The sequence below is a fragment of the Rutidosis leptorrhynchoides genome, chromosome 8 (genome assembly GCF_046630445.1).
Source record: "Rutidosis leptorrhynchoides isolate AG116_Rl617_1_P2 chromosome 8, CSIRO_AGI_Rlap_v1, whole genome shotgun sequence".
Classification (NCBI taxonomy): domain Eukaryota; kingdom Viridiplantae; phylum Streptophyta; class Magnoliopsida; order Asterales; family Asteraceae; genus Rutidosis; species Rutidosis leptorrhynchoides.
This window is the reverse complement of record NC_092340.1, coordinates 146,824,415-146,842,095: the sequence shown is the minus strand read 5'-3', so window position 1 is coordinate 146,842,095 and position 17,681 is coordinate 146,824,415. Positions and strand designations below refer to the sequence as shown.

Sequence of the window (17,681 nt, the reverse complement as noted above, 5' to 3'; positions counted from 1 at the left end):
AATGGTCACAGAGTTAAACATTATATAGATAGTCCGATGGAAGTTGACAACGAAGTTAATCACAATTTTGATACCACAGCTAACTAAGTATGGGGAGAATCAAGTCTTTTAAGGATAATATGTATTTCTGTTAGAGTTAGATTTTCTGTTTTCGTGTAGTTCTCGAAAATGGAACCTGAATGGTCTTTCCCTAGCAGACCCTAAAGAACTAGTCTTCTCCCCCCATTCTGAATTTTTATTTTTTTTTTAGGTTTTTACGAAATGAAGACTTCCTGTGAACTAAACCATGGTCTAATGCTACACGCTTTGATCACTAAACGTAATAATGACACACTTCCGAGTGAAATAGTATCATTAATCAGAGGTAAATTGGACGGAGTAAGAAAAGAATCCAGATGCGAAGATAATAAGTTACAATTTGGTAAAGAAAAATCAAAATCCGCAGCGAAAAGAAGAGCACGACACCTTGAAAAATGTCACAAATGCGGAAAATGGTCACACGAAGGTAAATGTTCAAATAATCAAACCTATTCAAATACCGAATTTGTTACTCTATGCAGAGATGGACCGTTCATATGTTTAGAAGAAAAAACATTAAATGCTCGAGGTTAAGCCTATGTAGCCATGGAAAACCAATTAGTCCGACTATCTTATGAGTGGGCTAGAGCATATCACTAAGAAATCTATTTCACAGGTAAGTTTGTACAGTTTTTATTTTTATTTTTATTTTTAACCTTTTGATAATAAACGCTAATTTGTTCGCTATAAAGTATTAAATTGGTATTCGATGAAATTAGGTCCTGCGACCGAAAATGTTGATATCATACAAAAATTTATTACATCACTGCGAAATTTAACGTTTATTCTTAAGGTATAAATATCTTTAATCAATCAACTCAAAATATTTCAAAAATTCGTCATGAGTTAAATTAGGTCATGGAACCGAAATTACTTTACCGAAAAGAGGGGCTTATATTTTTGATAATATTTGATTGATTAAAGTGGGATAAAAGCCAAAAAGATTTTTAATTTTATTTTTACCATGTTTTTAAAATTAATATTAAATTAATATTGTAAACTTCTTTAAAATTGTAAATATTTGAAAATTTTAATATAAGTTTGTATGTTTAAAAACAAAAATATAATATAAGTTTGGTGTGAATTTTTAATTTTTAAAATATGAATTTTTAATTTTATGCATTTTAAATTTAAGTTTGGTGTGAATTTAAAAACAAAAATTTACTTTATTTCGCTAAGTTAAAAATATGATTTTTAAAATTCGTCGTAAGTTGAAGACTAGGTCTTTGAACCGAAATTGCTTTACCCAAGGGAGGGACGAGAACTTTTATTATCATTATTTTTAATCTTATTGAATTAATGTATGCCAAAAACATTTAAAAAAAAAACCCCAAAAATCTTTACTTTTAAAAACCACGCTTTAAATTGACAAATTTTAAAATTTTGTCGAGGGACGGACTAGGACAACGATCCGAAACACCCTCGCTCCTAAAAAGAAGCAAATTGTTAAAATTATATTAATTTTATGTTTTATAAAGTGTAAGTTAAATATATAAAAAAAAAAAAAAAAAACCTGAAAAACACTATAGCCGGGCACCCATGCGATCGCATGGGATTCTCCCTACACCTCCATGCGATCGCATGGAGGCAAATTTCGGGCCAGACTCAAAATGCCAGTCGAGCTGTTCTTCTCCACACAACACACACACATACCCTAAAATCTCTCAAAATCTCACCAATTTTTATCATTTTTCCACCGTAATTCGTCATTTTTCTTGCTCTAATCATGCCTAGATTCGCATTCTTCAGCAAAAAGGTAAAAATTACGCCCCTAAACTCTATAAATTCCTAGTTTTTGTGATAATTAACAATATTTTACCTAATGCAATTTTGTTGATTTCTAGTGTAATTAGTGTTTAATTGTTAGTATTTTATGCATGTATAACCTAGATTGATGCTATTTAACATGATTTGAAGCCAAAAACTTCAAAATTTTTAGAAATCTAGGGTTTGTGTTCTTGAGCAATTTGGGGTTTTTTGATATAAACAGGTTATGGCCGATTTTTGTCATGAATTATTGCTAAATTGAGTAGTGTAACATGTTTAGGTAGTTAAATGATCCAAACATTGATCCTAAACATGATTTTTGGAGATTAAAGTGGACTTTTTAAGTCCAAAATTCATGAACTTGATTAATTTGATGTAATTGCCATTTGAGACTTGTTTAATTATTAGTAATGACTATTTTAACATGTTATTTGAGTTAAATACTTATGAACTTTGTATACATTTTCATATGTGCTCATTTGAAAAAGTGTAGAATTGTGAAAAATTGTGAAAATGTGTATAAGTTTAAGTTTGATTTAACATGTTTTTGTGATTGTTTTAAGTTGTTATTTTGCTAACACTAATGCATACTTGGATGCACAAATTTTGTGTTTAATGTGTTTTGCAGAAAGCCGATACGGGAGGTTCAGGAGCATCATCATCTAGACAGCCTGCTCCAGCTCCAGAACCAGAAATGCAATATGAACCTGAACAACAACCACAACAGGAACCACAACATCAGCCTGAACAGCACGTACCCTATTATGATCCGCTACAGTTACCTAATGAATTCACAGTATTTCTGTAGTGACCCGAACTTTTCCATGTTTATATATATATTAAATGAAATTGTTATTTACATGATTAAGTGTTTCCAACATGTTAAGCAATCAAACTTGTTAAGACTTGATTAATTGAAATAGGTTTCATATAGACAATTGACCACCCAAGTTGACCGGTGATTCACGAACGTTAAAACTTGTAAAAACTATACGATGACATATATATGGTTATATATATAGTTAACATGATTTTATTATAAGTATGTATCTCATTAGGTATTTTAACAATGAGTTATATACATAAAAATGAGACTATTAATTTAAGAAACTCGAAAACGATATATATAACGATTATCGTTATAACAACGTCTTACTAGGTACATATGAATCATATTAAGATATTGATACACTTGGTTAATTATGTTAAATGATAAGTAAATATATTATTAAGTGTATTAACAATGAAATACATATGTAAAAATAAGACTACTAACTTAATGATTTCGAAACGAGACATATATGTAACGATTATCGTTGTAACGATATTTAACTGTATATACATCATACTAAGATATATTATATATCATAATATCATGATAATATAACAATTTAACATCTCATTTGTTATAATAAACAATGGATTAACAACATTCAACAAGATCGTTAACCTAAAGGTTTCAAAACAACATTTACATGTAACGACTAACGATGACTTAACGACTCAGTTAAAATGTATATACATGTAGTGTTTTAATATGTATTCATACACTTTTGAAAGACTTCAAGACACTTATCAAAATACTTCTACTTAACAAAAATACTTACAATTACATCCTCGTTCAGTTTCATCAACAATTCTACTCGTATGCACCCGTATTCGTACTTGTACAATACACAGCTTTTAGATGTATGTACTACTGGTATATACACTCTAATGATCAGCTCTTAGCAGCCCATGTGAGTCACCTAACACATGTGGGAACCATCATTTGACAACTAGCATGAAATATCTCATAAAATTACAAAAATATGAGTAATCATTCATGACTTATTTACATGAAAACAAAATTACATATCCTTTATATCTAATCCATACACCAATGACCAAAAACACCTACAAACACTTTCATTCTTCAATTTTCTTCATCTAATTGATCTCTCTCAAGTTCTATCTTCAAGTTCTAAGTGTTCTTCATAAATTCCAAAAGTTCTAGTTTCATAAAATCAAGAATACTTCCAAGATTGCAAGTTTACTTCCAAGTTTTCTAAATCCATTCCAAGTAATCATCCAAGATCAAGAAACCTTTGTTACTTACAGTAGGTTATCTTTCTAATACAAGGTAATAATCATATTCAAACTTTAATTCAATTTCTATAACTATAACAATCTTATTTCGAGTGGAAATCTTACTTGAAATTGTTTTCGTGTCATGATCCTGCTTCAAGAACTTTCAAGCCATCCAAGGATCCTTTGAAGCTAGATCTATTTTTCTCATTTCCAGTAGTTTTATCCAAGGAACTGGAGGTAGTAATGATGTTCATAACATCATTCGATTCATACATATAAAGCTATCTTATTCGAAGGTTTAAACTTGTAATCACTAGAACATAGTTTAGTTAATTCTAAACTTGTTCGCAAATAAAAGTTAATCCTTCTAACTTGACTTTTAAAATCAACTAAACACATGTTCTATATCTATATGATATGCTAACTTAATGATTTAAAACCTGGAAACACGAAAAACACCGTAAAACCGGATTTAAGCCGTTGTAGTAACACCTCGGGCTGTTTTGGGTTAGTTAATTAAAAACTATGATAAACTTTGATTTAAAATTTGTTATTCTGAGAAAATGATTTTTATTATGAACATGAAACTATATCCAAAAATTATGGTTAAACTCAAAGTGGAAGTATGTTTTCTAAAATGGTCATCTAGACGTCGTTCTTTCGACTGAAATGACTACCTTTACAAAAACGACTTGTAACTTATTTTTCTGACTATAAACCTATACTTTTTCTGTTTAGATTCATAAAATAGAGTTCAATATGAAACCATAGCAATTTGATTCACTCAAAACGGATTGAAAATGAAGAAGTTATGGGTAAAACAAGATTGGATAATTTTTCTCATTTTAGCTACGTGAAAATTGGTAACAAATCTATTCCAACCATAACTTAATCAACTTTTATTGTATATTATGTAATCTTGAGATACCATAGACATATACAATGTTTCAACCTATCATGTCGACACATCTATATATATTTCGGAACAACCATAGACACTCTATATGTGAATGTTGGAGTTAGCTATACAGGGTTGAGGTTGATTCCAAAATATATGTAGTTTGAGTTGTGATCAATACTGAGATACGTATACACTGGGTCGTGGATTGATTCAAGATAATATTTATCGATTTATTTCTGTACATCTAACTGTGGACAACTAGTTGTAGGTTACTAACGAGGACAGCTGACTTAATAAACTTAAAACATCAAAATATATTAAAAGTGTTGTAAATATATTTTGAACATACTTTGATATATATTTATATATATTGTTATAGGTTCGTGAATCAACCAGTGGCCACGTCTTACTTTCCGACGAAGTAAAAATCTGTGAAAGTGAGTTATAGTCCCACTTTTAAAATCTAATATTTTTGGGATGAGAATACATGCAGGTTTTATAAATGATTTACAAAATAGACACAAGTACGTGAAACTACATTCTATGGTTGAATTATCGAAATCGAATATGCCCCTTTTTATTAAGTCTGGTAATCTAAGAATTAGGGAACAGACACCCTAATTGACGCGAATCCTAAAGATAGATCTATTGGGCCTAACACACCCCATCCAAAGTACCGGATGCTTTAGTACTTCGAAATTTATATCATATCCGAAGGGTGTCCCGGAATGATGGGGATATTCTTATATATGCATCTTGTTAATGTCGGTTACCAGGTGTTCACCATATGAATGATTTTTATCTCTATGTATGGGATGTGTATTGAAATATGAAATCTTGTGGTCTATTGTTACGATTTGATATATATAGGTTAAACCTATAACTCACCAACATTTTTGTTGACGTTTAAAGCATGTTTATTCTCAGGTGAATACTAAGAGCTTCCGCTGTTGCATACTAAAATAAGGACAAGATTTGGTGTCCATGTTTGAATGATATTGTGTAAAAACTGCATTCAAGAAACTGATTTCGATGTAACATATTTGTATTGTAAACCATTATGTAATGGTCGTGTGTAAACAGGATATTTTAGATTATCATTTAATCTACGTAAAGCTTTTTAAACCTTTATTTATGAAATAAAGGTTATGGTTTGTTTTAAAAATGAATGCAGTCTTTGAAAAACGTCTCATATAGAGGTCAAAACCTCGCAACGAAATCAATTAATATGGAACGTTTTTAATCAATAAGAACGGGACATTTCAATTTCCCCCACATCCACCTGTCGAATACCCAACAATTCCGGAACACACATTGCATCCTAATTTGAGATTCGACAGACGATGGAGAGATTACCCGGCATATCAAAGTAATAAGTTCAAATTAGTAACAAAAGAGGTAGAGGTGCCAAGGGTAATTGATTGGAATCCTTTGGAAACGGTCCATCTAGCTGACCGTGTTAGACAGCATTTGGTACAAAGGTATGGTAGTTCTTCTTTTACAGATTGGGAACATCTTTTCATCATTCGTCGACCTGTATATAAGGAATGGTGTGTTGAGTTAATGAGTACTATAGCGTTAACCGTAGATGTAGATAGGTTAGATGATAGAAGTTTTCTTAGATTTATCCTTGGCGGTAGGATGTACAGGATGTCCATGATGGACATGGCCAGGGCATTATAGATTTACACTCCTAGTGAATTGTTACTACCCGATTGTATGAGCTTGATTTATCGTGGGGAAAGGGTAGATAGGAACTTTGACGCTGACGCCGTTTGGAGGCGTATGTCAAACTATAATGTTTTTACACTAGGAGAAAAACACTCCTACTTACATATTAACAAAGCTGAGCTTCGTGTGATTCATAGATTTTTGGCTAACTCGATTACACAAAGAGGTCACAATAAGGAGAAACTGACCTTACATGATTTATTCTACCTAAAGTGTATTCGGGACCCGAGAAGCTTTGTTAATATTCCTTACTGTGTTGGTTTTTATTTATCTAAAATGGTAGAAGGAATGCAGGAAGGGAGTATAATAGGAGGAGGTATTTTTGTTACTCTCATTGGAGAGTATTTAGGTGTTGATAGGAACCAAGGGGGTCCATTACAGGTTTGTAGAGAACAGGTTGAGCCTTTAGGATTGAAAGTTTATGTGGGTGCTAAGGTATTGAAAAGTAGACGCAACCAGGCAGTACCCTATGAAGGTAATCATCCACAGGTAGAAAGGGGTTCAGACGAAGAAATAGAGGAAGCGGAAGACATCAGGGATGTCATTCGAGATGCTATTCTTGACGTGCACGTTCGTATAGATGAGGAATCAATGACGAGCGCGGCCAGACATAGTATGTACGAGCAGTGGAACTCCGAGCGAGTATACGAGGATTATAGGCGACGCCAACACGATAGCTGGTTAGCTCATCAGCACCAAATCATGAGCCAGCTATCATATCAGGTACCAAATAATTACGTGCCTACTCGACCTGCTCATTTTCCGCCACACAGCCCCAATATCCGACCACCCTTTAACCGATATGACTATAACCAAGCCTATCAGGACACCTATAACCAACAATGGAACCCACCTGACGAGATGAACTGGAACCCCTATCCAGACTAATTTGGTTCCATTTGGTTATTTTTATGATTGTTATGCTTTTATCTTTTGACTTTTTCATGTTTAAACTTATGTTATTGGATATATTTGTATAATTTTTATCATTTTTATTATTATTGTGTACTAATATTTTACATTTAGGATTTAAAAGTGGGATATTAAGTCCCATTTCAAATTGCCATGCATGTTTATATTTGTATGTATGTATATTGTCGATTGTACAAAACAGGGTAAAACAGCGCATTTTCAAAGACTGACATTAAGTTCAGCAAAAGCTAGTTTTGACGACAAAATGAAAAACAAATGTGATGTAACAACAAGACTGAATGAACAAATGATGTGCACCATTTATCATTCAGCAAACAAACGCCAATATGTTTGGAAACTTTGGTAAAATTTAAAATTTTTTGATTTATACACTTGGTTACCATTAGAAATACTAGTAAAGCAGTAGTTGTATTAGAATCTAGTGCTCTCTGATAACAAAGAACAGCCCTAGTCTTATATACTGACTACCCACTTCTAGTAAAATTTTTCAAAATTTTCAATGAACTCAAAATCATGTATATACATATTTATGAACGATAAAACTAGGTGTTAACACCGAAATTATTGTTACCTCGGAAAGGACATAAATTGAGAAACAAACCAAAATGTTAGAATTCATTTAAGAATGGAATAGATGAGAACAAAAAGGCAAATAAAAGAAAATAAAAGCCAAGTGTAGGAAAATTTACCAAGTTATTTTAAACATATGTCACATATTTATGTAACAAATAACTGAAAATATTTTTGCTTTGGACTAAACTAAACAGTTTTACCCGATTTACTGTAAGAAAGATGGATCTACACGATGAATCAATTCCATCATTAAAAGGAAGTAAAGTCTTCCGGAAAAAAAAACGCGCTTCTTGATTTAGGTCATGAAGTTGTCGTCCAGACCAGCTGTAGGTTGACGAAAAACCTAGAAAAGTCATCTCTAAAATCAGCAGGAAATCCACGGACCTCAGCATCAAACAGGGTCGCCAAGTGGTCAGACTTATCATAACCATGAGAGGATCTGTCTCGTAAAATGGGGAGGACACCGTGCAAATTAGCTGGATAAGACTAATGAATCAGATCCCAGAAAGGATAATATCCTTAAAGATCAAAAATCAGCTTTTAAGACTGATATTACTCAATCCTAGAGATTGGCCTTAAAGATTGAGAATTCAAACTCATGGAATTCAATGATATCTAAACTCGAGCTTGAACGAGAAAATATTTTGATCAAATTATAAACCGATTTGTTTTCTGAAAACCCATTTTCAATGCGTTCATTACCATTGAACGTAAAATCCTAGGAATTCAACTGGAATTCATTAGGTCACCTGAACCAAATCGGGTGTCAACCGTAAGAACGGTGGTTGCATAGCATGGTCAAAGACAGGACCTTGCGCCAGACCAAAAAATTATAAGGGTAAGCTTTACTATTACTCCTACCAAGGATAGTAATTGCGTCCGACACGTTATAAGACCATAATTAAAAGCATGTTAGGGGACATTGCCTTAACAGTTGCTTGTTCAACGCTTTCCTTTACAACCGGACGGTAGTTTATCGAAAGGTAATATTCGGAGCAAGTATACTGGACGTGTTGCTTTCCTAATAAAAGGTTAGCAAGTGGGTGACACAAAACCGCAAGTTTTGAGCTAAAATTTTCAAATCTGAAACCCACCAAACCCACAAAAATATTTTGCAAACACCGGTGAAGGGTTATTCCGGAAAACTTATCTAGGGTAAAAGCTAGATTTAATTTTCAAAAAGATCAAATATTTTCATAAAGATCCAATTTCCTTAATGGATCTAAATTTTATAGTCATGTGGGACTGTAAACCATATCATTACTACCATTGTTAATACCGCCGTAAAGAAATCACTGATGTACAAAGTGTGAAGAATAAAGAAGTGATTCTAGTATTTCAAGACTATATTGCTTGAGGACAAGCAACGCTCAAGTGTGGGAATATTTGATAATGCTAAAAACGAACATATATTTCATAGCATTATTCCTCAAGAAAGACAAGCTTTTAGTTGCAATTGTTCTATTTACAAGTGATATTCATTTAAATAATAAAAGGTGAAGACAAAAGACAGATTCAATGAATTGAAGACGCAAACGACCAAAAAGCTCAAAAGTATAAAATACAATAAAAGAGGTTCCAATTATTGATAAGAAACGTCTCGAAATTACAAGAGTACAAGATTCAAAACGCAAAGTACAAGATATTAAATTGTACGCAAGGACGTTCGAAAATCCGGAACCGGGACCAGAGTCAACTCTCAACGCTCGACGCAACGGACTAAAAATTACAAGTCAACTATGCACATGAATATAATATAATATATAATTAATTCTTAAAATTAATATATATATTATATTATATTTAAAAACCGTCGGCATAAGAAAAAAAGCTCATGTGAGCTGTAAATAGAGGCCATGCGATCGCATGGCCTGGAGGAAGAAACTCCATGCAATCGCATGAGCATCTTTTCCAGTTCACAAGGCCTATAAAATCGAGTGTTTAGTGCATCATTCAACATATATCAATCTCTCTCTATATACGTAAATATATATATATTTATATTTTAATTTTAATTTTAATTTTAAGTCCTAATAATAAGGGTATGTTAGCGAATGTTGTAAGAGTGTAAGTCGAAATTCTGTCCGTGTAACGCTACGCTATTTTTAATCATTGTAAGTTATGTTCAACCTTTTCAATTTAATGTCTCGTAACTAAGTTATTATTATGCTTATTTAATCCGAAATAATCATGATGTTGGGCTAAAAATATTAAAATTGGGTAATTGGGCTTTGTACCATAATTGGGGTTTGGACAAAAGAACGACACTTGTGGAAATTAGACTATGGGCTATTAATGGGCTTTATATTTGTTTAACTAAATGATAGTTTGTTAATTTTAATATAAAGATTTACAATTGGACGTCCCTATAAATAACCATATACACTCGATCGGACACGATGGGCGGGGTATTTATATGTACGAATAATCGTTCATTTAACCGGACACGGGAATGGATTAATAGTCTATGGAATTATTAAAACAGGGGTGAAATTATGTACAAGGACACTTGGCATAATTGATAACAAAGTATTAAAACCTTGGGTTACACGCAGTCGATAACCTGGTGTAATTATTAAACAAAGTATTAAAACCTTGTTACAGTTTAAGTCCCCAATTAGTTAGAATATTTGACTTCGGGTATAAGAATAATTTGACGAGGACACTCGCACTTTATATTTATGACTGATGGACTGTTATGGACAAAAACCAGACGGACATATTAAATAATCCAGGACAAAGGACAATTAACCCATGGGCATAAAACTAAAATCAACACGTCAAACATCATGATTACGGAAGTTTAAATAAGCATAATTATTTTATTTCATATTTAATTTCCTTTATTTTATATTTAATTGCACTTCTAATTATCGCACTTTTATTTATTGTTATTGTATTTAATTGCACTTTTAATTATCGTACTTTTTAATTATTGCAATTTTATTTTATCGCACTTTTATTTATTACAATTTCATTATCGTTATTTATATTACACTTTAAATTAAGTCTTTTATTTATTTAATATTTTACATTAGGTTTTAACTGCGACTAAAATTTTTAAAATCGACAAACCGGTCATTAAACGGTAAAAACCCCCTTTTTATAATAATAATATTACTTATATATATATTTGTATTTTTATAAATTAAACTAATATAGCGTTAAGCTTTGTTTAAAAGATTCCCTGTGGAACGAACCGGACTTACTAAAAACTACACTACTGTACGATTAGGTACACTGCCTATAAGTGTTGTAGCAAGGTTTAAGTATATCCATTCTATAAATAAATAAATATCTTGTGTAAAATTGTATCGTATTTAATAGTATTTTCTTGTAAAATTTAATAGTATTTTATACCCCTTAGCTTTAACATCAGTATTCTTGAAGTATTTTACTTGGGGTCGGGTTTGAGGATTAACGTTTCTAAGTCTCATGTATTTGGTATCGGCATTGAGAATTCTAGAATTTCGCCTTTGCGACTGAAACGGAATGTCGGATAGGTACATTTCCTACTAACTATCTCGGTGTTCCAATCGGTGCCAACATGAAACTTATTTCAATTGTGACCACTTGGTTAATAAATCTGAAATAGATAGTCCACTTGGAAGTCATCCTTAATCTCTTCAGACGGTCATTTGACTTTAATCAAATCGGTGATTGGAAGTCTCAGGATTTACTTGATGTCAATCTTTAAGTGCCCGGAAACGGTTATAAAAAAACTTGAATCTATTTGAGTTGGATTTTTTAGGGTGGTTCCGAAATGGTGAAAAGATGGCATGGGTCAAGTGGGATTACATTTTAGCTACTTTGATCGAGGCTGACTAAATGTTGGAAGCCTCAAGGCTTTCAATTTAGCATTATTTCACAAATGAAGATGGCGATATCTAGTTAATCCGGACGAGTTTTGGGTGAAAATTATGAAGTCGATTCATGGTAGATTGTTTGAAAAAACAACGGGTAATGCTAGTAGTCCATGGGCCTCGTTGTCTACTGTTGTACCAAAAGTATTGTGGGTGAAATGCTCCCTACGAGTATATTACATATGGACGTGGGTAATGGTCAAAAGTGCGATTTTGGCACGATTTATGATACGAACATTCATGTTTATCTTTTTGTTACATCGTGTTTTCCACTTGGATGTATCAAAGGAGGATGTTTTAGCTAACAAGTGGTCAAACGCTGAATGGCAATGGACATGGTCTAGAGATTACATTGGGGGTCGAAACATACAACTCCTTAATGATCTACAAAATGACTTACGATATGTTTACTTACCTCATTGTGATGATAGATGGACGTGCTCCTTGAACTATGACGACATCTTCATGGTGAAGGCTACTAGGGACTTTATTGATCACGCAACGCTTGGTGTTTCTGCTATGAAAACCGAATGGTATAATTTTATTCTAAGGAAAGTGAATATATTTTTATGGACGTTTATGTTAAACTATCTTCCGATTCATTGGAATATTTCTGAGAAATGTTTAGAGATTAACTTCATTGTGTATCTGGTTTGCAACAGTGGAATTGAAACTCCGGATCATTTGTTTTTTGGATGCCCGTTGGCTACCGATGTATGGCGAAAAATCAGGTTATGGACAGACTGTAATATGCCTCTCTTTTTTTTTTTTAATTTTGGGAGAGCTACATGTTTGGATCGATGGCCTACAGGTGAAATCTAGTAACAAAGTTCGGATCATTGCGGGGTGGTTACTCTCCTATGCGTGCTATGGCGCTTTCGTAACATCAATAATTTAATGATTCTTTTTGTAATAGAAGTAGCGTTCAAGAAGTAATTAGAAGTTTTACTTTTCGTTGGTTTAAACATAGAGGTCATCAAGTTTCCATTTGGAACTTATGCCTCTCTAATATATTGTAATTTTCCCTTAGCATCTTACTCAGAAACGTTTTATAAATCAAAATTTTGGCTGTAATAATAATAATAATAATAACCATACAATGAGAAATCCTAGTCAAGGTTGCAAAATTCGCTATTCGGTGATTAATCGGTCGGGACTTTAGAAAGATTAATCGGTAATTCGGGAATTAATCGGATTGTACTGTATACATCTAAATATTAAATTTCGAAATTATAAGTGTGAATATAGAAAAAAAACCATAAATATAAAAATAAACATTAACATAACTGTCTAAAATTATTCATTTTGCTCAAAAACTATAAAGTTATAGTGTAAATTCATGTTAAAATGTTAATTATTTTTTACTTTGACCAATTTTGATTATTAAATTCGATTTTGACCCATCAATTGACGTTGACCGTTTAGTTAAATGGATTTTTAAAAATCAGGATGGATTTCTCTTAAAAATGATTAATCCGGAATTAATCAACGAGTAATTGAGTTTTTTTCCTAGTAATAAATTTCTCTTTCTTAAACTGGTTCTAATTCTCAACTTGTTGGAGCTGAGGGGTGCAAATTGTAAAATGAGAGTCCTACGTTTTGAGTCCAGGTCATGACTTGGGGGATCATACGTAAATAGAAAACACTTTCGGCCCCCTTCTTTTACTTTTCTTTCACTCACAAAAATGGTGATGAAATTTAGGGATTAATTGACGGATCAATCAATCAATTACCCATTTCAAATTTTTAATCTCTTGTGTGTATTCAAGAGAAATCAAGGTGAGATTTTGTATAATCTGTTTAATTTATCTATATGCAAAAGTGATTGCCCAAAATCATATATGTAGTTGCAGGTTTGATCTCATCTTGCTGTGTTTAATCGATTTTATTTCGAGTGAATTTGTTTAATCATTCTCTGATTGATGTTAATTACCTATCTGCACATATAATTTCTATTACAACAAAATATGATTAACATTGAATATGAATTTCAAGAAAAAGGGGGAATTGGAGCAAAAAGGTAGCAACTTTACCCAATTTCTCATTACATGTACTTAAATTTTTTGTTATTTTTTAATTTAAGGTCTCTAAAATGTCTTTACCTTCAAAAAGGTCTCTTTTTTTTCTCATCAATATGAAAATATAAGGTGTTTTAAGTGTATTTGTATTCTGATAATTTTACCCTTTTCACAAGTCTCACAGTGCGTGCTGCACACACGAAGCGTCACCATTAATTTTTTAGGTGTATGTATAGATTATATTAGTTTATTTAAGCTATAAAAATGAGGAGGTGTTTGGTTACATGGATATAAAATGGAATGTTACGATATATGTTTACAATATGAGAAGTAATCTATATAAGTACTATATGACCCTGTAATTAGTTAACCCACATATCACATATCAACATGATCTTAATTAAGTGACATATGGCATACTTAATTATGCATGTTTGATGGCAACTTGTGTAATGTTTTTAAGATTTATCAACATTAGTATATTTTTATCAGGGTATTTGCTATTATCAGTTGATCAGTACATATTAGGAATGCTAAAAATTCTGATTTTGGGTTGACTGTCTTAATTAAAAATTCCTTTAGTAAAATGCTTTCAATAATATATTGATGAAGATCAATCAGGAAAATGGATCAAGCTTATAAGTTATTATGTTTTGTAGTCGGTTTTTATTTGTTTAGTCTGTTATGTTATTATGTTTGATCAGTTGGATAAATGATGAACATTTTGAACTTGACCTTATTATGTTTGATCTGTAGGCCATGCGAACACCGTTTTTCAAGTTTCTGATGGGTACTGATTATAAAATTGGGAATATGAAGGATAACATAACTGAATCAACAGATCGAATATCACAACTGCCCGAATTCATAGTCCATCACATACTCTCATTTTTGGATTCTCCATTACACCTTGTACGAATGAGCGTATTATCCAAAAACTGGTCATCTTTAACATCTTCGTTCCCGATTTTGGATTTCAATATCAGTAAATTCAGCACAGCGTTGCATGAATCCAAATGCCCGTTTCACAAAAATAGTGGATATATTCATGACAACTTTATCAAGTATGTTGACTATACAACATCAAGATTTTGCAAGCAAAATGTTAGTGCCCGAAAATTAACCCTCGATACCGTACTACAAGAGCCTGCAGAAATAGATACTATTCGTAGATGCCTTGATTTAATTTTAAAACAAGGCGTGCAGGAATTTGTAGTGAATATACTTGGGTCGCCTAAACATTTACCGATGTTTCGTTTGCCTAACACATTATCATCCGTTTGTTCGTCAACGTTGACTTCTTTGTATATACGTAGTTGTGTGTTGCCTTGTTCGTTCATGGTTGGAGATGTGAAGTTCAAGTCGTTAAAGGTGTTGTCTTTTCATAAAGTTCGTATAGATGAGGAAGTTATCAAGTATTTAAGCACTAATTGCCCTCTTTTGAAGGAGTTTAATGTTAAAGATTGTTACGGTTTCAAAAGATTTTGTGTTCACGGGCATCAAAACCTTGAAAAAGTTCGAATTTACTATAATCGTGGAGTTGAAAGTATATATATTGAAGCTCCAAATCTACATTATCTTCTTTTAATGGATTGGGAAGGTAAAGGTAGACCATCGATGAACTTTGGTTTATGCAAAAAACTAACAACGTTGTCGTACTACGAGTATCCGTCCCCGAATGGGTTAGCTAAATTTTCATCAAATTTCCCGTTTGTTGAAAACTTGTTTTTGAAACTCGCTAATAATTGCAACAATTTGAAGTTGTCTAGCACTTCGTTAAAGACATTTGTGTTACATTCTCGGTGTGATTTGGACGAAATTGACATCTATACCCCTAATTTGACTCTATTCGAGTACAAAGGCCATCCGCATATCCCTAATCCTTCATTAAGGGATTTAACGCATTCGAAAGCTCGTATGGAATGTTCCCCAACGGAAGATGTCAACATTGTTTGGTTCCAGAAATTGAGGCGATTTTTGGGAAAGCAAAACGGTTATAAAGATTTGAAGTTGCAACTTAGCACGGTATTGTATATATGTATATATGTATTTGTAGTTAGTCACTACTCCCTAGCAAAGATATTATATAATTTCAGGATTTTTCTAGCGACAATCGTTACGGCCTTCGTTAACACGCTAGAAGGTGTTGTACATAGCGGTTAATTATTATTATTTATAGGGTGGCGGTTATTCAGATGTACAACACTTTTAAGCGTCTTAATGACAGCCCTTAGGATGTCATTACAAAAATACAATAATTCCAATATTAATTTGTATTTATTTTTATTTTTATTTTTTTTAGAGTCTCATAGATGTTGAGGAGTTAAAGGCGATTAAGTCACCACCTTATGAGCTTGAGCACGTTGATCTAGAACTACACTCCATTAAAAATACAGCGGTTTATATATCTGTTATGGAAGCTGTTTTTTGGTGTTGTCATCCTCGATCTGTAGCAATAAAAATAAATGCGATCTTTTTTTCCTTAGATCTTAAAGAACGGAGGCGTGCGGTTAGGGTACGAGTTATTTGTGCTATCTTAATGAACTGTTTATAACCTATTTGATGTATTATTGCATTTGCATTTTATTGTAGCATGTTTTTTTCTATAACTAAGTAAAGATATCAAAATTAAACTTTATAATCTATAGTTATATTTATTTATTTTCAGTTTACTTACAATAAGCTACTTCAACAAGAAGATCGAGGCGATACTAATATTCAGATTGTGCTGTCTTCGTCTTCAAAACCCAAAAAGCAATTCAGGAACTTGAATTCATTGATAACAGCTTTAGCGCGTGTTCAACCTGGACAAATCATCACCTTCACAAAGGAAGAAGGTGCCCCTTTTATAATTATCACTATCATTATTAACATTATTATTGTTGGTATTATTATTATTATTATTTTTTTAGGATTTTTCTAACGACCGCCCATTAGGGCTTAGGGCTGTCGTTTGAAGAATTTTTTTTTAAAAATTATTATCTGATATACTATACTATGCTACTTCTGTAGTTTTTTTTTTATTGATGAATTTTATAAAAAAGAAAACTATCTAGCAAGGAGCTAGAATAGAGGAGTCCAAAGGCTTAATGATCCAAGCAATACAACATGAAACTAAATAACTTTGGCTTTTAAGCCTAGAAGAAAAAAACAATATGAAAAAGAAAGAGCTAGAATAGAGGATTATCTGCTACTTTTATATACATTTGTGTAACACATTTCTCTTCTTTTATTGTTTAATCCAAACAGTTGTCCAAGAAGCTGGATAATGAATCAATCAAATGTATGCAATTGTTGAAATCGCTTGATGCGTTGGATTAACTGAGAAATATGTCAGTTACAATGGATGATGTGTTCGGTTGAATCAGTTGCAGAGGATCTCTTATAATTGTACTACTTTTCGGTATTTAAATATGTACCTATGGATCTGAAGTTTAATAACTATGTCATCTTATATATATTAGAGAAGTTTGGTTTCAATAACTGAATTGTTAAGATAAATTCGGATTTAATTATTGAACATTATTTTGTTAGACTTCTTGTTTTGCTTTGTGTGCAAATTCACTAAAAGTGATGTGTGATGTCACCACAAATTCACATTACTAATGGACACTGTAAAACACTATTTATGGATGTTTGTGGCGCGTGCACAATAATATAGTCTTGTACTCTTGTATGAATCAAGTGCGTAGTAGGCACTATAAATGTAGGAGTCGATGTGAATTCATTGTCACGTAGGGAGAAAAT

General features: G+C 32.3%; 1 protein-coding gene across 2 annotated transcripts; it reads left to right on the top strand.

Annotated features, from left to right (window-relative positions):
* The first annotated feature begins 13,555 nt into the window (after positions 1 to 13,555).
* LOC139862518 (F-box/LRR-repeat protein At4g14103-like) lies at positions 13,556 to 17,461 on the top strand. 2 transcript variants are annotated; one of them, XM_071851138.1, is made up of 5 exons: positions 13,556 to 13,695; positions 14,691 to 15,959; positions 16,237 to 16,449; positions 16,603 to 16,771; positions 17,184 to 17,460. In XM_071851138.1, the coding sequence occupies exons 2-5, from the start codon at positions 14,694 to 14,696 to the stop codon at positions 17,201 to 17,203; spliced, it is 1,668 nt and encodes a 555-aa protein (XP_071707239.1). In that variant the 5' UTR covers positions 13,556 to 13,695; positions 14,691 to 14,693; the 3' UTR covers positions 17,204 to 17,460. The 2 variants fall into 2 exon arrangements, with proteins under 2 accessions (XP_071707239.1, XP_071707240.1); XM_071851139.1 differs by lacking the exon at positions 16,237 to 16,449 and having other exon boundaries at positions 17,184 to 17,461.
* Positions 17,462 to 17,681: the final 220 nt, after the last annotated feature.